The 27,342-nt window shown below is 46.0% G+C and overlaps 1 protein-coding gene across 1 annotated transcript in view; it reads right to left on the bottom strand.

Annotated features, from left to right (window-relative positions):
• The window catches only part of LOC147887629 (uncharacterized), a 36,751-nt gene extending 10,915 nt beyond the window's left edge, over positions 1–25,836 (bottom strand). The window contains exons 1-5 of the mRNA XM_087393076.1: positions 25,544–25,836; positions 24,142–24,184; positions 22,996–23,119; positions 19,946–21,231; positions 19,687–19,776 (exon numbers count right to left, since the gene is read on the bottom strand). Of these exons, the coding sequence (XP_087249202.1) occupies positions 19,687–19,776; positions 19,946–21,231; positions 22,996–23,119; positions 24,142–24,184; positions 25,544–25,836 (1,836 nt within the window). The remainder of the gene's footprint in view (positions 1–19,686; positions 19,777–19,945; positions 21,232–22,995; positions 23,120–24,141; positions 24,185–25,543) is intronic.
• Between the last annotated feature and the right edge of the window lie 1,506 nt (positions 25,837–27,342).

Raw genomic sequence — 27,342 nt, forward strand, 5'->3', positions numbered from 1 at the left:
GATAGGGTGAACCCTAGGTGAGTGCCATGTGTCACTCGTGGATCCAACAAAGATTCTGGCAGAATCAAGAAGATTCCATCAGGGATTCTATCGTGGGTTGTTTTCCGTCGACCTGCAGCTGTGAAGAGCGTTTGCCTAGATGCGCTAATGGGATGACGTAAAGCCTGAGGTTGTTTGGGTCGCCTTTGTGAGCTGCCCCACAGAGTGATTTTTTGGCGCGGCGGTGCTTCTGCTAAGCGTAGTTGAAGGGGCCGGTTGCCGAGTCGATGGCACTCGTGGTGAGTTTGGAGCCGGTGCGTGGAGTCTCCCTCGCTGGACGTCTACTACTTGGCTTGGACCCTCGTTCTAGATCCGAAGTTGCAGTAGCCACTGCTGGTGTTTGATGTTTCCGGGATACTTGTGTTGTGTGTATAGTTACAGACATTCAAGACTTGGTTGGCACCTCGTGAGCTCCCTGTGAAGCTCAGCTTCTACAGAGATCACTGCCTACATATTTCAAAGGAGGGCTTACTCCATCAGGATTTTGATCAAGCAGTCCGGGTCTCATCACACTGTCTACGTATAAAGAGTGGTCGAGCGAAGGGGATCCCTAGAGAGGGTCACATCTCCACATTGTGCGATTCGCGAGAGATTGAGTTAAAGGAGCATTTTGCTTTCGAATGCCCGGTGTACTACAAGATCAGGGGTCGGTATCACCGCCTTTTCAGAGATGGCTTCGGCTCCCTATCTAACTTCCTATTCTATCCAGACCACAGATGCTTAGTAGCCTTCTCCATGAGGCCATAGGACACACAGCGAAAATCATGACACATAGCCAGACTCCACTCAAAACATGATCGCCGAGTTTTTCCAGCTAGACAGGACTGACCAACAGGACCCACAGAGGCAATGGTTGCGAGGACCGGAGCTAGAGTCAGAGAGACGCCAAACTCGTCAGCATACTGAGGCGCAGATCACACTTGGGGACCTTCCCTCCATGCTCACAAGACCAGATGCACGATCCACGGGTGACAATGGCACGTGTTTGTCGCAGGGCTACAACGGGGTGTACATGCTAACAATCGCATGTGCCCTATCATAGGGTTTTTGCCACCACACCTGCCTCACACATCAATGCCCCCCTCCTAGGCTCGTTGCCTTCCACTAAAAGAGTTCTCTTTATGTATTGACGCCGTCTTGGGTAAAATTATGGATTCTCTTTTGTATTCGTTCTGGGTGTTGATGCCCGCTTGGTGGCTCCATCCATCAGCTCATTGTATCAGCTTTTTCTTAGTCTCATAGACACTTTTTTGTCTTCCGAAGAATTTAATAGACTCTCTCTCTCTCTCTCTCTCTCTCTCTCTCTCTCTTACCCTCCCCTTTGAGGGAGGAGTCTTTATGTATGTAAGGTTTTGTATTGTTTTAGGTCCCATAGGCCGATTTTTGGTCTTCAGAGGACGATAATATATTCTTCTTCTTCTTCTTCTTCTCTCTCTCTCATCAGAGATCATCAGATCATTTTGAGGAGGAGACCGGACACTTGGATGGGGGCTTCTTTTAGAGGAGAAGCCACCCATTCCCATCACTGATTCGGGAGTGTGTCACACTTATGCATGCTCCTTATATGATGTTCCGAGGCATGCACCACTGGACATGTGTCACGATCTGTGATGTATTCCTTTCTCTATATCTAGACTTATGGATGGTTTGATGAATGGACACTTGTGGAAGGGTATGCCCTTTCGACGGGACACTTCCTATGAGGCACAACCCTTCACAAGAGACATTCTATTGAAGAGACACTCCTATTGTAATGTACCCTCTCATCAAGGGTCACACCCTTCACAAGGGGTACACACCTCTTCATGCACATACACTTTGGAGTACACACCTTTTCATGTGTGACTCTTCACTCTCTATATAAGAGAGGCCCAATTGTATGGATGACACACTACAGCTCCACTACAGACACTCAAGCAATACAATTATTCCTTGTTCTCTGCTATTTCAGTCTCCTTCCTGCTCCTTAGCACATTTCTAAATATAGTAAATCTAGGATTTCTTACAGTGGTATCAGAGCAAATTTCGCTCCTGCCTGTAGGAAATGCCGCCTCCCACCTTCTAGCGCCTATCTGATACATCTCTTTCCGCTAGAAGGATATCCGTGCACATTGTGCATGGAAGAGATGGAGAGAATGAGCGTAAAAATTTTTAGCGCCAACCCTGCCTAAAGTCATCAATGGCCTCTCCATCTTCCATACATCACGAGTTGATGTGAATGGACACGACAAAAATCGTGTCTTTACATGTGCTTGGGCTGTCCCAAAACCAAGGGATGCACCTTTTCCACCATCGGACACACCTTTTGATGAAGAGTTTTGACTCCTCACCCAAGTTTTGACTACCCATCGTGGAAAAAAGGACACACCTCTTCGTGTGGAAACACCCCTTTTGAAAACAGGGTCACACCCCTTCATGAAAAGGTACACCTATTCCAAGGGTCACACCCCTTAGAATAGGCACACCTTTTGGCACCAAGCACATTATAAAAGGGTACCTAGAGGGGCTAAAGAGGAAAATCCAGCCCCATACCTTAGGCCTAACCCTAGACTACCCAAGGGTTAATTAAACCCACATTTTAATTTTTGGCAACCACCCGACCTAGGCAGCCACACAAAAATATGACGATTCCCGTTTGACGCCCGTACGGAAATTCGTCACGCAGGATTCGCCTCCCTTCCATGCCATACGCAGCCCTCCATCAGCCGATTTGCTGCCCTGGGTTCCTGCCAGTCTTTCAGCGCCAGATCCCTGCCCATGCTGCCGCGAATCAGCCCTGGAAGCACGCAGCAAGAATTGCCACATGCAAGCAGGCTGCACTTTTTGTCGCAATCGCCACCATACCTACCTATGCCCAGCAGCTTTTCTGCCCCTCTATCGCGATTCCGATCAGCCTGAATCCTGCTGGCTCATCTCGCCACCTTAGCCTGTGAACTGCGCCTCCCTGATACCCCTTCGCCGTTCGACGGAGATATTTTTCCCAAAGTGTTGCGTTCTTGTGAGCACATTTCCAATTCCGACCAGCCAGGCCCAGATCTGCTCCTCGCACCCCACAGGCATTTTTCCTCTGAATTCAACGCAGGAAAAGCGTGTTTGGTTCCACACAATCTACCCTTTTCTGCACCATGCCTCTGCCAACGCCCCTATCTGCCTCGAAAGTCTCGCCAGGCACCTTTTTCTTGCTCACACTTCAACGTGAACCTGCAAAGATAGTAAATGCACCTCCGGACAGAGATTTTCAGGCCATTCTATGCAACTAATTGGTAGATCTAATCTATGCCAGGTGGATTCTTTCCATTCTATTTCTAAGGATTCTCTTTCATATTGTTATTTGATGCTTATTATCAAATTACAGCAAATGAAAGCCGCCTCCTTAAAGCATGGAAACCCCTGGTAATTCCCCAGTCCCTTCAAGGACACCTCAAGCATCATCTACCATACAATATCGTGTTCAGATTGCACAACCAGCCCATTTCGGAGCTTTTGCATCGTGGGTGTTCTGTGTCGCGTGCCCTTCCAATGATTTGGACCACATCCTATACCTTCTGCGTGAGGCACCTCAGTTACATTACTTCCTCAGCACAGTCCAAGTTGTGTTCCACGAGACACATAGATACCCAGAACCCGATTCTTCTCACGAGTTTGCTGTCCATCTTTGGAGAGACTTTTACCCCTCAGCTTCAGCATCTCCAGGGTACTCTCCACCTGCTTCAGCTCCCAGATATTCTCCTATACAGGCTGTACCTTCCCCACGATAGTATTTACACTCTGAAGGCACTCCTTCTCCTGGATATCCTCCACTTCCGACAGCAGCTCCTTATCCCTTCTCAGATCTGTGGACTCTGCAACCTACCCCTTTACTTTCACGAGCAGTAACACCCATTTCGGCATCACCAATGTAACCTCAGACAGGACCTCCTTTACCAGATTTCCACGGCTGGTTCCATCCTGCTTCTCCTACCCCCTCCAACATGAGTAACTTCAGGGAGCAGCCCAAATCTTCTTCCAGGAATGGTACAAACTAGAGCGCAGGTTCATGCTTTTCTCACAGGGACCTCAGATATGTCGCAACGCTCGCGTGCAGCCTCTCCGGAGATAAGCGACTCAAGTCCAAAAAAGACCCCTGAAGCCAACTTACAAGGCGAAGCACTACTTCAACTTCAAATTTCCCAGCTTCAGGACAGCATCTCCGACTTGGTCCAGAAAGTCCAACAACTCCAAGATTCTCGTAGTACCACACATACAGAGGATGACGTGACGCAACCAGACGACTATGTGGACTCATTCCCACCAGAGATAGAAAACACTGAACTCAGTGCCCTCTACCGTTCACTCCAAGCTTCCAAAACTAAAAGACTTGACATTAAACTTCCGGAAGCCTACACTGGTCAACGCAATTGCCGAACAGTTGACCAATGGCTCGCAAAATTGCGCATGTACTTTGATACTGTTGACCTCACAGAAGGCAAAAAGATTGCCTTGGCAGCCTCCCTCCTTAAGGATACAGCTTTCCTATGGTGGCAAACACGCTTAAAGGACGGCAAAAGTGTGTTAACCTGGGCACGGTTTTGAACACGTGCTCCGTAAGCAGTTCATACCTGCCAATGCGGACTTCCAAGCACGCTCAAAACTTCGACAGTTGGAGCAAGCAGGCTCCCTGTCTTCCTACATCTCTCAGTTCACCACACTGGTACTGGAGATTGATGGGTTAACTGATGATGATCGCTTGTTGGAATATGAAAGCAAGAACTAGAACTAGAAACTGGAAATGAAATAACAAGACTAAAAGACAAGAAATACCTTGAGAAGAGTGTAGACAAGACACAAGCTAGACTGATAGATTACAATGATGTGACCCATGAATATATGGGCCAAAGTACAAGACATAAAGCAACAGTGCTTATGGGATAATTGTAGAAGTGCCACATGGCACACACTCAAGACATAAAGACTAGACTTAGACAAATGTAGACTAGGAAATAGTACACTTAGTGTGCACTTATCTCCAACACCCTCCTTAAGTGGACACTAGGAGTAAGACAGAAAGACAAGACTAGAAGACAGACATAAAGACTGATAGACTGAGAGACAAGATAGAAGACATGACAGACAAAAGATCCTGAGACACCCCTCCTCAAGTGATATCCTCATATGGGTCCACAAGGGTAGGGATAAGATGGATCTAAAACACAATCAGATTGATAGACAAATAGACAGACAGACAAGACTAGATAGACAGAAGACTGACTGTAGACAAATAGAAAGACTAAAACACTAGAACCCCTTGACCTACATCATTGGTGGTCAAGGTGGTAGACAAGACATAGAAGTAATCAGAAAGCCCACTTCTCATCATGTGAGGAAGGAATAGCAGGATCAATTGATAGAGATGTTGCAGCAACATGGGCTGAGGTAGATGCAGGGGCTGATGTAGAGGTTTTGGAGTAGCAGTCCCTCTCCCGGTGATTATCACAGCCACAAATGGTGCATGGATGAGCCTTGGAACAGTCCTTCTCCATATGATTAGTTTTGCCACAATGGGTGCAAGGCTTTCTTACCTCAGAACTTCCTTTCTTTGCTAAAAATGCAGTGTCAGTTACCTTTCGTTGTTGAGTTCTTTCTTCCTCTTGTAGAGCATTGATGATACCCTCAAGAGAAGGATTATTATGATACTTGAAGGTAGTGACAAGAGTAGCATAGGAGTCAGGTAAGCTTTTGAGAAGCACAGCAATAGCAATATCTTCGGAGATGGGAGACTTGACTGACGCAAGCTGAACCATAAGACTGCGAAGATAATTGACATGAGAGGTTATAGTAGCTCCTTCCTGCATATGTAGATCAAAGAATGAGATCATAAGTGCAATCTTAGAGTTTTTAGATCGGGCTCCAAAAAGGGTATCCAAAGTGATCCATGCTTGAGGAGCAGACTGTATGTCGGAGATGTGATGAATGTAATCATCTCCAAGGCCGTGCAATATGATAGCATAGGCTTTGTCGTTCTTGGCAGTGACAACTTGCTCAGAGGGACCTTCGGGAGCAGCACGGTGAACAATGTCCCAAAGACCTTCTTTCATAAGATGGCACTTGATTTTGATTTGCCAAGTATGAAACTTGAGGAGAGATCCAAGAAGCCGGTTCTCTCACCACTTTGTCAAGGCCATAGCATATGACAGCCCATCGAAGCAGGAGGAACCAGCAAAAAAGAGAGACTGCTCAGCAAATTTGTCACTAGATATGAGAGAATGAGAGGAAGATGCCATGTGGGAAGGTCTTACCTCTTGCTAGGATGCAAGGGCAATGTCTATTCCCTTACAATATTGCAGAAATAAACGAGAGGAGAGATCCAAGAAGCCGGTTCTCTCACCACTTTGTCAAGGCCATAGCATATGACAGCCCATCGAAGCAGGAGGAACCAGCAAAAAAGAGAGACTGCTCAGCAAACTTGAAAGAGGCAAAGCACAGTACCTTAATCCCAGGCAGAGGTAGAGGTGCAAAAAAGGGTGCAGTCCAGGAGGTCGAATAGATGGCGCAGATCTCCGTGAAGATGGAGCAGATTTCAAATAGCAGCTAGAGAAGTCGGCCTGTGCATGTACGGATTCCGTACAGTCGTACGGACTGTACGGACAGCGGAGTACGGACGACGTGCGGACGGCGTACGGAGTACGGAGAACAGACGACGTACGGATGGAAGACGACGTATGGTCGGCGTACAGACGGCGCTGATCTGTACGGATAGCAGGTACGTTGATGCAGGAGCGGGTGCAGGAGTGACAGCAGGACTGCGCAGAAATGGCGCTCAGATCTGGCAGAAATGGCGCTCAGATCTGTGGCTGAACTGCGCAGATCTGGCACTCAGATCTGGCAGAAATGGTGCGCAGATCTGGAGCGCAGATCTGGCGCAGATCTGGAGCAGAAACACACAGATCTGGAGCGCAATGGCGGGGCAGAAAGAGGGAGAAATGAGAAGAGGGGCAGATCTGCAGCGGGGGAGAGATCTGAGAAAAGGCAGACTAAGGGGAGAGAAGAGGGAGAAGAGGGATCAACCTAGCTCTGATACCATGTTAGAACTAGAAACTGGAAATGAAATAACAAGAGTGAAAGACAAGAAATACCTTGAGAAGAGTGTAGACAAGACACAAGCTAGACTGATAGATTACAATGATGTGACCCATGAATATATGGGCCAAAGTACAAGACATAAAGCAAGAGTGCTTATGGGATAATTGTAGAAGTGCCACATGGCACACACTCAAGACATAAAGACTAGACTTAGACTTAGACAAATGTAGACTAGGAAATAGTACACTTAGTGTGCACTTATCTCCAACATCGCCTTCATGCTTTCATCTCAGGCCTACATCCCTCGTTACGCATTGATGTCCTTAAAGCAAACATCACCACCACAGCTAGCGCTATTGCTTACGCAGAGTACATAACAGATTTCCAAAACACATGGAAGCAGAGTGCTAATCGAACACAGAACTCTACTATGGCCAAAGGTGCTCGCCCTCAAGATAACCCCAGGTTTAGAAAAAACTCGGGTAATCAAGGTCAGCGACAGTCTCAAGATCCCCACAAGTCTCAGAAATCATATGCTGGATTCCAACAGAAGCACTCCTCCAAGGATCGCGCCTCTTCTTCTTCACAAAGTCATTACCGTCATCCCCAACATAAAGGTGCGGCCACTTACAAGAAGAACAACTCCAGCACAAAAGGACTTTGTACCATCTGTACAGGCGACCATAGGGTTCGATTGTCCCAAGCGACCAAAGCAAAATTCCAATATGGAACCTAGCACTTCCCAAACAGAAGATGCTACCCCAGCACGAGACAAGAAAGGCAAAGCTGTTCAAATGGCAAATACCATCCACCTGAGCCTTGCCAGCAACCCCGACCCTTCCCTAGCCACTCAAGTACTTTGTGTTCAAGGATCGATTCGTGGAACAACGGTCACTATCCTCATCGACAGTGGCTGCTCTCATAACTTCCTAGCTAGTTCTATGATCGACAAACTTCGGTTGACCACCAGTCCTAGTCTCATAGACTATCAGATTGAACTCGCAAATGGAACTACCTTCTTGTGCAACACCAGGATCAAAAACTTGTCTTTTCGCATCCAACATTATACAGACAAGTTGAACTTCGACATCATGCCTCTTTCTCGGTACGATGTCATACTCGGACAACAGTGGCTCTACGACTATGATCCATCAATCAGTTTTCGCAGCCATACTATCCAATTTGTCCACCAGGGAAAACTTATTGAGCTAACTGATTCTAGGGACTCTCCTTCAATCCCAGTTGCCTTTGCCCTACAAGTAAAGAAGTGGGTTCGTAAACGTCAAGTAAAGACTTCACTTTTGTTGGTTACGGCAGTAGAGGAGACACCAACAAAGGATCCTCCTAAATACCTCAACCAACCTTTTTTCCAGCCCTACCTAGATATTTTTCCACAGGAATTACCAAAGCAGTTACCACCTCGACGACCAGTGGATCACCCAATCGAACTTATTCCCAGCGGTAATCCACCGTCGAAACCTCCTTATCGGGTTTCTTACACTCAAAATGAAGAAATCCAAACAGGTGACCGAACTACTTGACAAAGGTCACATTCGGCCCAGTCGCAACCCTTTCGGATCTCCTGTACTACTTGTGGAAAAAAAGAATAAGTCAATGCGCCTCTGCATTGACTACCGAGCCCTCAACAAGCTCACTATAAAAAACAAGTATCCATTGCCTCGCATCGATGACCTCTTCGATCAACTTCTACATGCAACACAATTCTCAAAGATTGATCTTCGTTCACGTTATCATCAAATTCGCATACGAGAAGGCGATGAGTACAAGACAGCTTTTCGAACAAAGTATGGACACTATGAATGTTTGGTCATGCCTTTTGGGTTAAACAATGCCCCAGCCACATTCGTGACACTAATGAACGACATCTTCAGGCCTTTCCTCGATAAGTTCGTCATCGTTTACCTCGATGACATCCTTGTTTTCATCTGATCCCTACATGATCACAAACAACATCTTCACCAAGTTTTTGAAGTTCTCCGCGCAAATTCTCTCTACATCAACATTGAGAAGAGAGTTCTTCAAGACCCAACTAGAATATTTGGGACATGTTATTTCAGCTCAAGGCATCTCTGTGGATCCCAAGGAGGTCGAGGTAATCCAAAACTGACCTACTCCTAAGAATGTTCATGATGTCCCCTCTTTTCTCGGATTGGCAAACTTCTACCATACAAAGGTCTATCAGTTTTCCGAAATCGCAGCTCCTATGTCCGAATTATTGAAAAGCACAGCAGTTTTTCAATGGCTTCCCGAAACAGAGTATAGTTTCCAACAACTCAAGCAAGCACTCACTACCACACCAGTTATGGCTATTGCTGACCCAAACCTTCCATTTGAGGTCATGACCGATGCTTGTGACATCGCTATAGGAGCAGTCTTGATGCAAGAAGGCAGAGTTATTGCTTTTGACAGCCAGAAACATTCCGATATCCAAACCCACTACCCGGTTTATGATAAGGAGTTTCTTGCCGTTGTGCTTATCGCTCTTGGAAACATTATCTCATGGGAGCCGACTCGGTGGTCAAGACAGACCATCACTCTTTAAAGTATATCTTTACTCAGCCAGTCATAAGCGCTCGACAAGCACGCTGGGTTGAGTTTTTGGCCAACTTTCACATGACCATTGAGTACATTCTAGCACTACGCAATGTAGTTGCAGATGCTCTCAGCAGGTTAACTCTAGCATCAGCTATGGTAATCTCTACATTATCTCTGGATGTTCCGAATTCATTCAAAGGGAAGTATTTCAATGATAAAGACTTCAGCACAGCAGTACAAGTTCTTTCAAAAGATCAACCTTCGACTTCCGAACAGAAGATTTTCTCATTCTATTCTTATACGGACGACCTTCCGTATTATTAAGATCGCGTCTGTGTACCACATGACAAGGATGTTCGACGTCTTTTGTTAAAAGAGCATCATGTAGTTCCTTATGCTGCCCATCCAGGCATCAACAAGACTTATAGGTTACTCAGTGCAACATACTATTGGCCTCAGATGAAAAGCGACGTCATCAAAATGGTTACATCTTGCTTATCTTGTCAACAAATGAAAGCAAGCCGATGACTTCCAACAAGACTTCTTCAGCCTCTTCCAGTTCCAACTGAAAGGCGGGAAAGTATTTCCATGGATTTCATTACAACACTACCACGATCCTCTAGAGGTAACACTCAGATTATGGTAATTGTTGATCGATTGTCCAAAATGGCACACTTTGTTGCTTGCAAAAGAAGTGCACAGGCTCCGGACATCGCCAAACTCTTCATACAACACATCTTCCGACACCATGGATCGCCCAAGAATATCATATCCGATAGAGATCCTAAGTTTACCAGTCACTTTTGGATTTCATTGTTCGAATCTTTGGGTACAACTCTACTGTTTAGTTCAGCCTACCACCCAGAATCAAATGGCCAGACTGAAAGAGTCAACCAAGTTCTGGAAGAAATGCTTCGACATTATATTCAGTCACACCTAGCAGCTTGGGAAGAGTATCTACCACTCCTTGAGTTTGCTTATAATAACTCTTTCCATAGTGCCATCAGCATGACTCCATTCCAAGCAGCTTATGGACACATTCCAATTGTACGAACGAATTTTGTACTTCAACATCGAGTGGCCCTAGCTGATCAACTGGTTCAAGAAATGCAAGACATTCTACTCCAAGTCAGGGATCATATGCGAAAAGCGCAAGAGCGGTATCAACGGTCTGCCAACAAACATAGACGTCACCTGGAATTTGACACTGGTGACATGATGCTATTATTTGTAGCCCCACATCGCTATAAGATGGTTAAGTCTGTGTTTCCTAAGTTGCGACCAAGATACTATGGACCTTTCCGGATCATCAAGAAAAATTCACCTTTAAGTTACAAATTGGAATTACCACCATCATGGGGTAAAATCCATCCGACATTTCATATTTCTTGGCTAAAGATGTACATTCCAGGTGATGAAGCAGTTCCTTCTGCAGGTGATTATGTCCCAGAAATCAAAGATGGTTATGTTCTCCTTATTTCTGAGCGTATTTTGGACCATCGACAGCAAGAGACTCGACATCGACTTATCACGGAATTCCTTGTTCTTTGGCGAGATCTGGATGACTCCGACACTACTTGGCAATCTGATGAAGACTTACAGCAGTACCCTGACATTTTACAACCGTATTTTCAGAATTTACCGTGATATTTTCTACATCAGTTCATTATCTCCACCAGGGTCTTATTTTGAGTGGGAGGGGATGTCACGATCTGTGACGTATTCCTTTCTCTATATCTAGACTTATGGATGGTTTGATGAATGGACACTTGTGGAAGGGTATGTCCTTTCGACGGGACACTTCCTATGAGGCACAACCCTTCACAAGAGACATTCTATTGAAGAGACACTCCTATTGTAATGTACCCTCTCATCAAGGGTCACACCCTTCACAAGGGGTACACACCTCTTCATGCACATACACTTTGGAGTACACACCTTTTCATGTGTGACTCTTCACTCTCTATATAAGAGAGGCCCAATTGTATGGATGACACACTACAGCTACACTACAGACACTCAAGCAATACAATTATTCCTTGTTCTCTGCTATTTCAGTCTCCTTCCTGTTCCTTAGCACATTTCTAAATACAGTAAATCTAGGATTTCTTACAACATGTCCTCTATGCCCAAGCCCACTACCTGTCACTTGTTCACTACACAAAATGTGCGAGCTGCACTCCGCTGGCTACACAAACGGAAAGCACGGGATCATGAGGGCCTACAGACTGAGCATTTCGCACATGGGCAGGGGGTCTCAGCACCGGTTCTAGCACAGATGTTCAACCATGTTGCATGCCATGGCTTCCCACCGGCTTGGAGCACCACCACTATTGTACCGATACACAAAGCAAGACACCCCATGGGCCAAGATTTATGGATCGGTACTAGAGAGGGAGATCAGCAGTTGTACAGAGCCACAGGGGCAGTGGGCACTAGGGCAAGCAAGATTCAGAAGGCAACATTATCACATCTTCACTTTGAGGGATATCATTGAGGAGGCGAAGTCCAGAAACCAAAAACTCTACGCTTGCTTCGTAGACATTCGCAAGGCTTTCGACGCCGTTCCGCAAGCCTACATGATCAGGAGACTACAGGTGATGCAGATCCCACCGACTTCGATTGGGGGTGTGTGTTAGAAAAGACCCCAACAGAGGGTACACGCAACGGAAGACTTATAGTAATGCCCAGGAGCTCACACAGTGTGCGGTGTGGGTGTGGAATCACAAACTTCTTTACTTATGTGCATACAATAGGTGTGCAGACTCATCAATAGACAATGAACCAACCAGATAGAGAAACCACCAAAATATATATTTCCGTCCACAACTATGGACACAATACAAAAGAGACAGATCCAGAGTCCCACCAATGATGTGGTCCTCTGATCTTACCACAAGGTCCTTCTCCTATCTGCTGGCTATCTCTAGACTCGAGCCCGCGTGCTCCACCTCGAGCGTAAGTAGACTTTCCGTCTAGAATGATCCTCTCCACCTAGCTGTCTGGAAACCAGCCTAGGTGGGCAGCCTCCTGCAAACTAAGTCTGCAGCACAAGGTACTTCTTTCTCCTCCTGACTATAGGCCCAAAGGTAGCCCTGCTGCTGCTCCTTCTGCTGGTGGACTGGCTGCTCCAGATGATGTGAAATGAGGCCCAGGGCCTCTCCTTTTATAGGCCCCAAGGGCCTGGCAAAAATACCGACTGGTCAGCCCTAATCTGGCCGACTCAGTCTGTCTGAAAACCGACCAGTCTGCTGGAAAAAACCGCCCTTAAAGGGCTCTCATTGCAAGGGCCCTTGGCCCACAATACTAGGGCTTTGGCCCTCCTTTCAAGGGCAGATGTCCTACTATATATACAGGGTCCAGCCCCCCCAAAACCTACTGCAAACAGTGCGCCTCCATGTCCTAGATCCATCGCAATCTGTCCCAGACTGTCTTGCCTCTGCTCCGGGCTTGTTCCAGCTCTAGGGCTCCTGCCTGAGCTCCGTACGTGACCCTGAAACCAGCCGTACAGCAGGCATCTGTAATCCGTACAGATCTGCCATGCTTCCGCACTATCCTGGCCCTCTGTCCTGCCCATAACAGTTCTAGATGTGCTGCCCACATGACAGCCATGATGCTGTCTATGTGGCAGCCCCTTTCTCTCTTTTTCTGTTGGGTACTGCCCTAGGTCTCCCTCCCCCATGCTCTCCTCATATGGGGGCTTACAGATGGGGAGGTGACCTTTCCAACACCCCCTCTCACCGACACATCTCAGCCCAATGCCAACACGTCGATGACGATGCTCCAGTAACTCCCTGGTCATAGTCCTCTGGAACTCTTCGATGTCGAAATCTTTTCCTGGCTTTTCATCCAGTGGCTCCTGCTCCACCAGGTCCGGTTCCGCTTCCGCACACCATCCTGGTACACAGGTCCATCTCCGGTAGCACCTCCTGGTACCACCTCCTTCAGTCACGTTCCCGCCTCTAAACTCGAGCAACCCAGCCGTCACGATCTTCCAGTCGTCCCCCTCATAATGAGTGAACAACCTGGAGTCTTCCAGGCACCATGCTCTGAGGGTCTGTTTCAACCCGTCCTTCCTTTGGCAAGGTCTGCAACCAATGAATATTTCTAGATAACCTGGACCATGAACTCTCGCTGAGTTCTCAAGCAAGTACTCTTCTGGCTTCAGTATTCTTTGTCCATCACCTTCTAGCAATCTGCGTCCAAGATTTGAAGAAGCACCAATACTTCCCCTTCTGCCTTCGAAGAAGGCCAATTCCTTCCAATCTCTTATCACATGAGACAAATGAAGAGCAGAGTCTCTCCACAGCATGCTATAAAGGCTCAAATGCAGAATATCAAATACATACCAGACTGTTGTACTGCCTAAATGTTCGCTCTGAAAGCAAACCCAGTACCTCAATGAGGCACCCGCCAAGATCCTGTGTAATCCTGTATTGTCCCCTTCTGAAGTCCAGCATCCATCTGACCATGAGACCCCAGGGCTTTCCATGGAATCCACCCTCGTGTCAGTGTCAACAGCCACACACCTGGAAGGTACCAAGCGCTCCATACTGTCGTTCACCTTCACAAAGGTATCTGACTTCTCGTCGACCCACATCTCTATGTCAGACATCCTTACTATGACTTCTGGATCAACATATCTGACCTCGGTAACACTCGGTGATGTCACCAGGAACAACTCTTCGATTACCACATTTGCTTTGGCCTTTCCCTCTGAATCTGAGTCAGACTCCTGTTTGTTTTTCAGATCCGCCTTTTTCTTTCTGCAGTCCTTTGCAAAATGTCCGGGCGTATCACAATAGAAACACTTCTTCTTGTTCTTCCTCTTCGAAGTCCCCTCATCGTCAGAGTCATCTTTATTGGACTTGCCACCGTTAGGCTTGCCCTTTCCTTTGCCAGCAGAATCCTTTGCCAGCATCGCCTTGTCGTCTTTGTCCTCGTTGTAGAGCTTCCTCCTGTAGCAGTAATGGACACAACTCCTCAAACGTCAGAGGTTTGGTCCTCTGTCCTGCTGTCACAGCCGTAACAAAGCTCTTGAAACTCCGAGGCAGTCTCCTCAGTACCATCAAGGCCAGATGGCATGAGTCTGTCTTCTGACCAATTGCTGCCAGCTGATCCCTCACCACCTTGACCTTTGTCAAATGGCTATGTACCGTATCGCCTTCTTCCATATCAAGATTGTAGAGTTGATGCTGAAGAAGCACAATCCGGGAGGTATTGTCTGTCTCGTACAGATCCTTCAGGGTGGCCCATGCCTCTACTGACGTCTCGGCCAGCTGGATATGCGGAAGAACGGAGTCCGCCGTAGTCCCTATGATTATTGCCAGGGCATGGGCATCTCTTTCTTCCCAAGCTTCAAGCTCCTCTCTGTCTACTGCCATGAGTACCTCCCTTTTACTGTCCACCATGTCCTCCGGCTTCGACTCCTCTCCCGTGGTCAACTTCCACAACTTCCGAGCCACTAAATGACTCCGGATCTTCACTTTCCAGATCGGGTAATTAGTCCCGTCCAGGTTCCCAGACTCACCAAAGTTAGGGATAGTGAAAGAGAGAAAACTGGAGGAGGAGGAAGGGAAAGCAGGGGCTGAAGAGGCTGTAGAAGTCGACATCTCTGCTGTTTATACCACACAGCAAAGTCAACCAAACTCAATTTCAGTAAACCAGAACTCTGAACGCACCTGACTGAACCTGAGTCACCCTCCTTCTCGCAAGGGCACAATCCTCCAGTCGTGGAAGTCGATTCCCTAGAGCTTCTGAATCAGGGTCGTCCTTCAGCAAGGTCCCTGCCTTCAGGCTCCCACACCTGTGAGCCTCCTACTTGGGCTCTGATACCATGTTAGAAAAGACCCCAACAGAGGGTACACGCAACGGAAGACTTATAGTAATGCTCAGGAGCTCACACAGTGTGCGGTGTGGGTGTGGAATCACAAACTTCTTTACTTATGTGCATACAATAGGTGTGCAGACTCATCAATAGACAATGAACCAACCAGATAGAGAAACCACCAAAATATATATTTCCGTCCACAACTATGAACACAATACAAAAGAGACAGATCCAGAGTCCCACCAATGATGTGGTCCTCTGATCTTACCACAAGGTCCTTCTCCTATCTGCTGGCTATCTCTAGACTCGAGCCCGCGTGCTCCAGCTCGAGCGTAAGTAGACTTTCCGTCTAGAATGATCCTCTCCACCTTGCTGTCTGGAAACCAGCCTAGGTGGGCAGCCTCCTGCAAGCTAAGTCTGCAGCACAAGGTACTTCTTTCTCCTCCTGACTATAGGCCCAAAGGTAGCCCTGCTGCTGCTCCTTCTGCTGGTGGACTGGCTGCTCCAGATGATGTGAAATGAGGCCCAGGGCCTCTCCTTTTATAGGCCCCAAGGGCCTGGCAAAAATACCGACTGGTCAGCCCTAATCTGGCCAACTCAGTCTGTCTGAAAACCGACCAGTCTGCTGGAAAAAACCGCCCTTAAAGGGCTCTCATTACAAGGGCCCTTGGCCCACAATACTAGGGCTTTGGCCCTCCTTTCAAGGCCATCGCAATCTGTCCCAGACTGTCTTGCCTCTGCTCCGGGCTTGTTCCAGCTCTAGGGCTCCTACCTGAGCTCCGTACGTGACCCTGAAACCAGCTGTACAGCAGGCGTCTGTAATCCGTACAGATCTGCCATGCTTCCGCACTATCCTGGCCCTTTGTCCTGCCCATAACAGTTCTAGATGTGCTGCCCACATGACAGCCATGATGCTGTCTATGTGGCAGCCTCTTTATCTCTTTTTCTGTTGGGTACTGCCCTAGGTCTCCCTCCCCCATGCTCTCCTCATATGGGGGCTTACAGATGGGGAGGTGACCTTTCCAACAGTGTGATGAGTCTATATGAGTCTGTCCGAGGGAGAATTTGGCTACAGGTGGTTTGTCGGAAAGGGTGCTAAGGATGCTATGATTAAGCTTCATAATGGCCAAGCAAAAGATCATGAGGATCTGAATTCATTGCATGTGGGATAAACATCCTTGCCCCAATCTTAACAAAGCTCTTGAATGAAGCTGTTTGGCTTGGCTTCCCAGGCACTTGGACTCTTAATACTATCTCACCTATCCGCAAGGCAGGGGATCCTATGAACCATTATGTTTCGGCATGTCATGTCCAAGATTTATGCATCAATGGTTGATTATGAGGTCATTCGATTCGCAGAGATGCGAGGGCTTAGAGCTTATGAACAGGCCGGGTTCCGAAATGATCATGGGACCATGGACCACATTCTCACACTCAGATGTATTTTTAAGGCGGCGAGGGCACAGAGACAAAGGTTTTATTGTTGCTTTGTGTATTTTCACGAAGCCTTTGACACAGTTCCTAGAGCCCGCCTCAGTAGGCATTTGCAGGATGTGGGCTATGATCAGAAGGTTATTTTGGCTGTTATGGCACTTTACGAGAGAGTTTCAAGCAAAGTTCGGATAGTAGCTGAGTGGACAGATGAGACTCTGAGCAGATTGGATTCAAACAAGGATGTCCTACATGTCCAGGTTCGGGTTTTGACCCTACATGTCCTCGTTGCCATTCTGCAATTAAGACAGTTCAGCATTGCCTTTGGGGGTGCAGACAGGCAAGGACGATCTGGAAGGGTGTTGCTAGGATCTTATGCACTTTCCATACGGCACCCTTCTTCATGAATTGGGGCTCAATTGCTTGGCTCTCTCTTACGGGGCCTCAGGTCTTCTTCGAGGGGCATGATTCAGATGGGGCTTTTTCTACTCGTCGACACATAGTAGAGTCTTGTTCTCTCTAGGATGTCTCATTCACTCCTTTCAGAGCTTCACATGCTTCTGTAGACACTTCATGGGAGATTCTGGCTAGCATTTCAGCATGGCATATTTGGACAGCCAGATGTACAGAGGCATTGGATGTATCCCAAGTTCACCCCTCTCAAACACTGGCCAATATTTGGACTAATACTATACATACCTTAATGGCCATCTGGGTGAGCATGCAGGGATCATCGAGAGCAACCTCTGTTAGGAGGGACACTTTTTTCAAAGTATGGAGGGGATGTCCTTTCTTCTCTATACTAGATGGTTTTTTGTTGTCCCATGGACATTAATAAACTCTCGCTCTCTCTCTGAGGTTGTGATATACCAATAGCAGAGTGAGCGGCTACAGGTGACTATGGGATCTAGGATGATTCGGAGCAAGTCCTCACTCCCGCATGAGATAGTACAAGCAGAGTTCGCCATGACACCATTGCAGACTGATGCCATCTTCCAAACAGTGACATTCATTCATAGAGTCTGGGACTTACCCCATTGGAGACTACCGAGGCTAGCCCTAGAGTCATCCAGACAACTAGCTGAGAGCGGGGCAGACACATGGTATGCACGTATATCCAAATGGTTTGCCAGACACGGAATCCAAATGGATAGGCTCCCTCCCTTTCAGTACAGTATAGATGCACCCCTTGAGTCGAGCCCATGAGATGAGATTAAACCCAATTCTACCGCGACCACTTCTTGAGTGTCTCGGAGGAGGGATTCATCATCAGACCCCAGTATCTCAAGGACATAGGAGTCTCACATGTACTAAGGATCTCTATCGAACAGATACAGGTTTCATCCCATCAGCTGAGGATTGAGACAGGGAGAGCAGCACGCATACCCAAAGAGCAGCGGATTTGCATGCTATGCACATTGAGAGTGATTGAGATAGAGGAGCACTTTCTCTGCACCTACCCAGCCTACTGCGAGATCCAAGGGCGATACCACTGTCTCTATCAGGATGGGAGTGGCTTCGACCCACTGTCACAATTGATCCACTTCCATGACCAAGTCGGCATTGGGCTCTACCTACTTGAGCTGCGCTGACACAAGGAGACCCTGCTACGACAAATCATAGAGCAACAAGAGGCGACCAGACCACAGGATACAAAGGCTGACCAAACACAGCGGCGAGTCACAAATTTCTATGCATTTGAGTCAGCTCCAGGACATAGTGGGGTGGAGGAGGAGGAGGTAGCTGATATGCGGGCAGTCTGGATGACCGATAGAGGGTTGCATAGGCCACCCACGACATGGAGAGCGATCAGAGCACACTCTACTGAGGTCCGACCTATCACAGCTTTCCTCAGAGGAGACCGCCCAAGACGAGGGGTCACTTTGGACATAGCTCAGCGGGTGTAGAGATCGAGGAGACCACGTCCCCCTCCGCCACCACAACATGAGACAACCCAACAGACGCAGATTCGAGACATTTTCACCGCTCAAAGACGAGTCACCACACTGCACAGTGCCGGGTCTCGAATTCTAAATTACAGCTCCAACTCAAAAAGTCGAGGGTGTTCGCAAAAATGGTAATCGGTGGTTTACAGGGAAGGTGCAGCACTCATCAGAGATTCAAAATCTAAACCGAAAGATTTCAGTCTTAAACTGATGTACGCTCCTCTTTTACAAAATCCTGATGGCAATAGATTATGCCAGATTATAGGACCTTTGATGAGTTTACTCGCTCCCTAATGTAATAACTACCATTGGTCACATAGATCTTTTTATCCTTTTGTGGACGCCAAGCTCTGCCCACTTACAGGTACAGACTATTGCCACTGCTGCGATCAACAAGTCACCATCAGCACAATCAATGCATAGATATCACATGCCACCATGGGGCGTCACCTGCAACTGCCCAGAACAAAGCAGACCGCCACGCATCATCCCGCAAGCAGGCATAAGGATGGCTCTAATACCATATCAAAGCCCTGTAAGGGGCCACGAGTCAAGGGAAGGAGGGCACCAGATACACAGGTCCCACACCCTGCTGTGCCAAAGCCCATTGAGCACCAAAAGTCCCCAGGGAATACTAAATGGGGTGCTCAACCTCCTCCTTATAAGGCTTCCACCATTTATATATGCGAATACACACCTCCTTCATGCCACATGTTAACAGCACCCAGAATTACATACAGGAAACACCATAGAAGTATGTTCACTTCAGTACTAGGAAGACTCAGTCATGAGAGAGACAATACAAGAGATCAATGCAGCTCTTACCTTGGGAAGTACTATACGTCCAAGATTCCCTACATCACTAGGTCTTAGTTCCTTTTCGAGCAGGAATTGTAAACCCCTTTCCAATTTGTTCTGCATGGGATTATTTTTACAAATTAGTACATGGTTTTCATAACTCGTGCTGTATGAAAAAACAATGAGACTTACAAAATAAAGAGCTGCTGTGAATCAACCATTCGCAAATTCAAGAAAATGTGTCAAAATCAAAGTTCCTCATCTATGGTAGGACATAGGGAAGAACCTCATCAACAATACCAGAACTCTCATGTGCCTTATATGAGCTATTCTTTCTTACAGAATTGACAGATTTTATGACAGTATGACCCTGAATCATGGCATGCCGCCGTTGTCGTTGTCGTTGCCGCTGCTTATGCACTCCAGTTACTGTTGCAGGAGATTCATTGAGTGTAAAGTATGAGCCCATATTATTCAAGCGTGTTCTTTCCCATGAGTGTGGATGAATTCCAAGTAAACTGTCAACAAATTCATCCTTTGATGGATGTTTACCAGAGGTGAAGTTTGCTGTGTTCCCCTCCTGTATTCTGAAATGATCAGAAGAAATATAATCTGGGTTGGAACTATGGAAGCCCCAAATAGGCATGGGATTGGTGTGAATATCAGGTAATGTGGAAGGTCCAACGTTCAGACAGCTTATGTTAGAATGAGCCTGCAAAGTGGCAGGTTCAAAAGGAAACTGGTCAGATGCTCCCTTCTCTGGGATGCTCAAAGGGATTGAGCATAGATCTGGATAGCATTGCGATGCCTGAGGAATAATTTCTGGAATTGCACACAAGTTCTTTTGACTTGACAAATTAAATACTTCCAGATCTTCTACAGGTCCTTGGATACTTTGCTCCATAAGAATGCATGGATTGACAGACCCATGATCATCCAGTCCAGGTATGTCAGTGTCGAAGGAAGAGAACAGTTGAACAAGGCTTCTAAACTCAGCAAAGTCGAAACCAACTCTGTTGGCCATGGCCTGAACAGAGACCCAGAAACTATCTTCGCAGCTATTTGAGCAAAGAAAATTCTGTGCAAGGCTGTGCTCAAGTTCTGCAATCACTGATTTGAGAAGTTCAGACAAGCCTTTAATTTGATATGCAATGCCTTCTTTCTCTCCATGTACAGAAGATAAGGTAATCTCCATTCTTCTCATATCTGAAAGCAAAACTTTGAATCTCTGCCTTTTCTTTGACCATTGCATGAATTGTTGACTTGGATCCTGTTCATCTTGACCATTTATTTTTCTATAGTCTGGAAATGTACCAGAAGTAATTGGGTCAGACATTTCATGGGTTACAAATTTGGGAAGTGAACACGACATGAGATTTTCCTTATATTCATGTCCCCATCCTGCTTCCACTTCTTTCTGCAACAAATTTCTTCGATTGCATGTGGTCTGCCAATGTGCGAGCGTAGGAATACTTTGGTCGTCTGTCATCGTGAAATTCATAGATAGATCACCTAGGTTGAAATTCTGAAAGTCCATAGCACATGACTTGACTTCTGATTCTACTTCCGTATCTGCTCAAAGGAGATCAAAAATTCAGACCACATCCAATAGAGAATTAAAAACCTTTCATAAAGACTGGAGAGAGAGAGAGAGAGAGAGAGAGAGAGAGAGAGAGTAGACATTGTATTTCCCAACAAGGACGAGCACACATGAATAAAATACATATTTTATAATCAACCACAAACCCTCAAAAAATATCATGCTCCACAGTTTTTACATTGGAAAGACTTTCACATTGAATGTGTGTTCTTCACAATAATGATCAAGCAAAAGAATGCTTTATGTCATTTATTTCTTGTAAGATTCTCCTCCTCAATACACTAAGGATGTCCTGCTAGTAAAGTGATTTTAAATGTGTGCACCCACGTGTATGTAGCATGTCTGCAAACATACACCTACATCCACATAGATAGGTGTTGATTCAACCTGCATAATTCTTTCCCTGGTTGTTTGCTGCTTTTAGCGTGCAAATTTTAACTTCGTAGTAGAATTTGATATTCTCTAGCCCATGGTGCGTAGCTCACTGCTGTAAGCGCCCTGTAGCAGCCACCTCCTATCGAACATCAAGCCCCAATATTATTTTTGGTTTCTAACTGCTCCATTTTCTCAGCTACAGTGCCACATGGAGCTTCTAAATTTCCATAGGGGATCTTCCTCAGATCAACACAAGAGGGGAAAGAAAAATTCAGTGGCTTATTGAAGATATGAAGTGGTGTGACTTCAGATTTTCCTGATCGCATGGGACCTCGTGGATTTCAGTTGCTTGTGTTGGCGCAGTTTCTATCACTTAACAAAGTCTTGCATGCAAAGAACTCATGTGAAAGTGCACTGGACTAATGCATTCAATGGCACGTAAAGAAATTCAGAGTTATGTGAACGTGAAGGTAATGCATGCTAAGATAATCCATTTATGATAATCGTGAATGCCATCAAGCATGATATCTCGCACCTTTGCATGCCATATTCCTGCTTTGCCAAGATTGACAAAAGCATGCATCCATTTGTGTCCTCTCTAGCAAAGGGTATAAGCATATGCGATGCATTCGTGATATAGTAAGAGACGGGTCTTGATTTTTTTTCACCAAGGGATTGTTGATCCCCTAATATGTAACATGAGCTTTCTCAATAGTGTCATTTAACATCTAATGTGAAACTAGTATGCAGATTAGATGAAGGCAGGAACATGACCAAACTAATCCTCTAAGCCAAAGCAAGTAATGCATGTCCTTATCCCATGGATGACTACTGGTCATGAGCTACAATGCAGCACAGTCTGACCAGTGCTTGTCTATGTGCATTCTGATTTTGCTCTCCATCTTTGAATCATCTCGTGTCCCAACAAATTAGCAATGTTCAACCCCCCTATCTTTGCATTATCTACTCTTGCAATGTGATCCTCCATTACTATAATGTGCCCTTATTCCTTGGAAGAGCGTATCTTCTACTCGTACATTTTGAAAAATTCTCACATTTAGCTTCAGATCCAAGCTATATGGTAGAAGAGTGATTTTGCTTAAATACTCATTCCTGCATATAGAGAGTGTTTCCTTTGTGTCCCAGTGTCTTTTTCCCCGAGAGAAAAGAAGTTCTATTAACGCTTAAAAAACAGCCATACAAATCAGCAATCTGATGATGGGAAAGAAAACAAACTGGCCATCAGAGAAACCAGCCTGTTTCCATAGAACCCAGCTTACTGCCTGGAACAGAGGCTAACAACCAGCGTGGAGGTCTATATATCCAGCAAATACCTCTCATGGCAATGATATAAAAGATACCTGCAGGCCAAACCTTGCAGAAATGTTCCTGCCTCTCAGTGGTCGCTAAAGTCCCGTGCTCCCCATCGCATGCAAGGTATACAATATCCTGCCAAATGGTGACAAGGGTGGCTGTCAGGAGAACCTGATTGTCCCAGTGTTAAACACAAGTTTTAAGGATAACCATTTTAGATATGGTAACTTTCTTTTATTATGATGCATGCACACCTTGGCCTTCTTTCCCGTTTTTCCCATGCCAAACTGAATGGACCTTGATTCCAATAACCCAACTATTTGTTATTGATGATAACCAATGCTCTTTTGTACCACCTCTATCACATCCTTCTGTTTGACAGATCCAGCTCTCCTTTTGGTATTTGCATTCTTTATTAGTCGATAGCATTTTCCCTCCTTTCCTCTTACTGCTCAAGTAGGTCTGAACAGTTTTGTACCTTCAAGAAGCTAAATTTTGCCATGATAAATCGCGTAGTCTTTCAAAATTGGTCCAATTCATACCACGATTCGGTGTTTTCCATGTTCTCTTTTCTTGCCTGGCACTACTTTGGCCGCCCTTTTTAAATATTAGTAATCAAAATGTATCGAGCGAAATTCTGCTCCCTTTTCTCCGCTCTCTTCCCCTTGCATTCCCTTGTCCACAACACCTCTTCTAGCACAATGTCCTCTATACCTTCCCCTTTCAAAACATTGTCTACTTCCTTTTCTATGAGAACCCTGGGTGGTGCAAGAAACGATTGCTAGTTCACCAAAAAGGCGTCTCTTCTAATCTATTTCATTAAAAACTATCCCCTTTTCCTCATATACTGAAGCCCTTAATTTCATGCTGCTTACTTTTCGATTTCACTTTTGCATGCGCTTGATTGTAGATTTCATTTCTCCGGGATCGAGCAATGCACAGTCGTCTCCTTGAAAATGCTGTGCTCTAGCTTTACCCCTAGACCTCTAGCTGGATATTAACATGGGCTCTGAACGGAATTCCTCCTTTCTGACCGTCTCGTTGGAGAGTACGCTCCCAGCCTTTCGTTTTGCGTGCATACCAACGTCTGCAGCTTTGGTTAATGTCTTTCAAACGGAGTTCATGCTTTTCGCTTCGAGCAAAAGTCTTCCTGCATCATGTTTCGGTTAGACACCGCTGTGCTTTACGCTGACCTTGCTGTGCTTGAAACCAGTTGTGGCCTCGTCTCCACTCCAACTGCAACGTTCCATTTAAACAAGATACAAACCCATTACACTGCGGCAAGCGTTCTACGTGAGCTCGCAGTTTTTATATAATAAAACAAGTTTCCTCAAAAGTCAGGGACTGCTGCTTTTCACTCCCCACCCTGCTAGCTATCCGCCGTGTCGCACCCGGTGAGCAGCAATTCCACTAGCACTGTGAGGTGGGCGACAATTGACGGGGTCTACAACGATCAGTCAGCTCACAGTCGTCAAAACGAACAAGAAGGAGCTTCAAAAGACAGGTGGGTTTGAGCCAAGAAGTCACCTTGAGCGTCAACGAGGTGAAGGGTGGTAGTGCCGGAAAGCGGATGGAAGCGGTTGGAGAAAGTGGGCGGTGGGAAATTGGAAGTTGCAGAAAAAGTGGAGATGTTCTGGAGCATGAAAGGCGTCGAAGATATTTTGGGTTACGTCGAACAAGTGAGCTGAAGCTCAACTAAGAGAGAGGGAGAGAGAGAGAGAGAGAGAGAGAGAGAGTTTGTGGGTGCGAGGGTGATGGGCCGATAGCTTGTGCATTTGCAAAACTGTGTTTAGTGTCGATAATTCTGCATTTGATGGGCTGTTAATAGAGCACTCTTTAGGGCACGTTTAACTTTGACCTCTCCTTTTTTTAGTCCACAAAGGTGCCTTCCTTCCACCACCTTTCGTTTTGATCTCTCTCCTTACTACTAACTAATAGATGGGGCATTTTACTTTTCCCTTGTGTGTGGCACTTACACCTAGAACACTTCCCATGAGAGCTCTTATCATAGATAGAGCATTTCCACCTTCTCATTATATTTGTGGGGATTTCCACCCCCTCATCACATTTTCTCCTCTTTGTTATTATGTAGTTTGATTTTTGGCCTACCACGTGAAGGCCTAAGTGAAGACAAGGTGCTTTTGAGAGAGAAGCGAAAATGCTTTTATTTAAAATGATTTTGTGCTCGATTTATGTGGAGGCTGATTGTCGCGTGCCAGGTTTCGACGCGTGGAAGAGACTGATTGGTGCATGCAGGCTTTCCACGTTGTCCACATGTAATGGGTCGATCTACTTGCATGCATTCGATGGACTTGCACCAAAGGCTTCTGCCTTTCGAGCTCCTCCTCACCGTCGTCGTCGGCTCTGCCTTTTTCCTTCACTTTTTGGCTTGCTTGCTGCGCTGGTTTCCAAGGAGTTCTACATAGTGTTCCTTGGGAAGTGCCTTCCTTCACCATCAGCAACTCCTCAATCGAAAGGGCCATCCTTTCAAGCAAAATCATCTGCAATGGTGGAAGGACTTGATTGCTCTAGACATGGAATTTTCCAAGGCTCGTCTCTACAATGGCCCAATTTGCTCCTGGTTCCTATCATCACCTATCGAGGGGAGCAGAGTCAGAAACTTTCGTACTGGTTGTTGCAGGACAGGCAAGAAGACTCCAACGACAGTGCTTAATGGAGCTTTCGTCCAACCGGAGTGCAGCGATAAATCTCTGTGCACAAAGAATTACTTTGGATTCCAAGCTTTTAAGGTCTCCCGATTTCTGTCCCTTGAGACATCCGAATTGTGTGCCGAATGCAGCCTCTTCAATGACGCCTACCATCATCCTCATCAGATAGTCGCAAACTTCCACGTCTTCGCTCTCTGTCTTAGTAGCGAGCTCAGTCATTAACAGATTGTCGATGACACGGCTCATCAATGGTATGTTTTGAACAGTGCTTTCATCTCCAGGGCAACCTTATTCATATGATCACGGATCACGAATTGATAATTCTTCTTCCTCTCGATCATCGCTCTTATTGTGCACTACATGGACAGAGCGGACACTGTCGGCTTGCAAGACAAGTGACTTTGTTAATGGCTTTCATCATACACATTGGAAACTGTCGCTTTTTTTTGTACTCTTCACAATATAGATCTCGAAGGAGCTATTCAGATGTCCAGTTGTGCATGATAGGTCTATTATAAGTTTCAGCTAACAAATGTTGTATTTGAATGCTGCCGGTTTTCTCTGTAATTCTGTAAGGTTCATTACACGAATGTTGTTTGCCGAGCAGAATGTTTGTCACCATGGTGAGGAGGCTGCGCATCATAAAAGGGTCTGATGCAGCAAGCCTAGGTAAGCAATTTTGTGGGAGGAGCGTTCTTTCGACATAGAAGTGTTGAAGAGCGCAAATTGCTCATTCTTGTTTGATATCTGTAGGTTAGAGGGGATCAGCAAAACTGAACATCCAAGCTACAAAAAACTAAGTTAATTCCTGAAGGTTTTAGGTCTGCAGATGAGCAGATTGGACATCCTTACTAAGGATACATACTCGGATAAAGTTGAAGAAATATTTTGCAATGTTAAGCAAGGTCGGTCTTGTGAGATTTTAGAACTAACATATGGTCTGATTGTGTGTTCGTCCGAGGTGCATAAAAAGTTGATCGAACAGACTCAAGATGTTGAACTGAGGTCTTGGAATCATTGTGTGTGTTGAATCAACGTCCTTGTTTGGTTCGCTATCTAGCATCGTTGGGTGGGACTTTTGCTAGTTAGTACTTATGTAACGCAGAGGTAACGCGTTGAGATTTTGTGCCGATTTGGCCCCTGAGTAGCAGAATCCATCTGGTACAAGGTATGTTTTGTAATCAACTGATTCGACCTGTGTACGTTTTGTTGTTAAGAAATGTTGCGAGTGCTTGGGACGGAGAATCTATGCTTTGTTGATAACAATGTTGGAGTCTGGTGGTATTCTTGATGCATCCGACAAAAACTATCTAAGACCCTCACTTCAAGTCAAGCTCGATTTTCACGTGAACCTGTGCTTTGATCATTGACATGTAGAAGCACGCCTTTTAACCTTGTTGTGTTTCAGATTGCGCAATTATGCTTCAACAGTAGACTGAGAACTTCAAGAACACTCTCTAGGAGTTACGACCACTCTTGGGAGCTCTAGGTACGACCTCAATGTTTCTTTCCAAGGCCGTGTTCACCATGGTGTTCGATAGCAACGACTTTGTCAATTAACTCCCCGATCAACTCCACTGGTTTCAGCCAGGAGTACACTCCCAAAATGTAGTTTGCAAAATGCTGAAGACATATGGCCAACATGTCTTATGCCTTGCAGACTCTCTACAAGCTAGGAGCTCACAGTACCAAGAGCAAGGATTGTAAGTGCATCCAGTACGTGAA

The sequence above is a fragment of the Dipteris shenzhenensis genome, chromosome 22, assembly GCF_047967505.1.
Source record: "Dipteris shenzhenensis isolate YYH24624 ecotype China chromosome 22, Dip_SZ_1.0, whole genome shotgun sequence".
NCBI lineage: Eukaryota > Viridiplantae > Streptophyta > Polypodiopsida > Gleicheniales > Dipteridaceae > Dipteris > Dipteris shenzhenensis.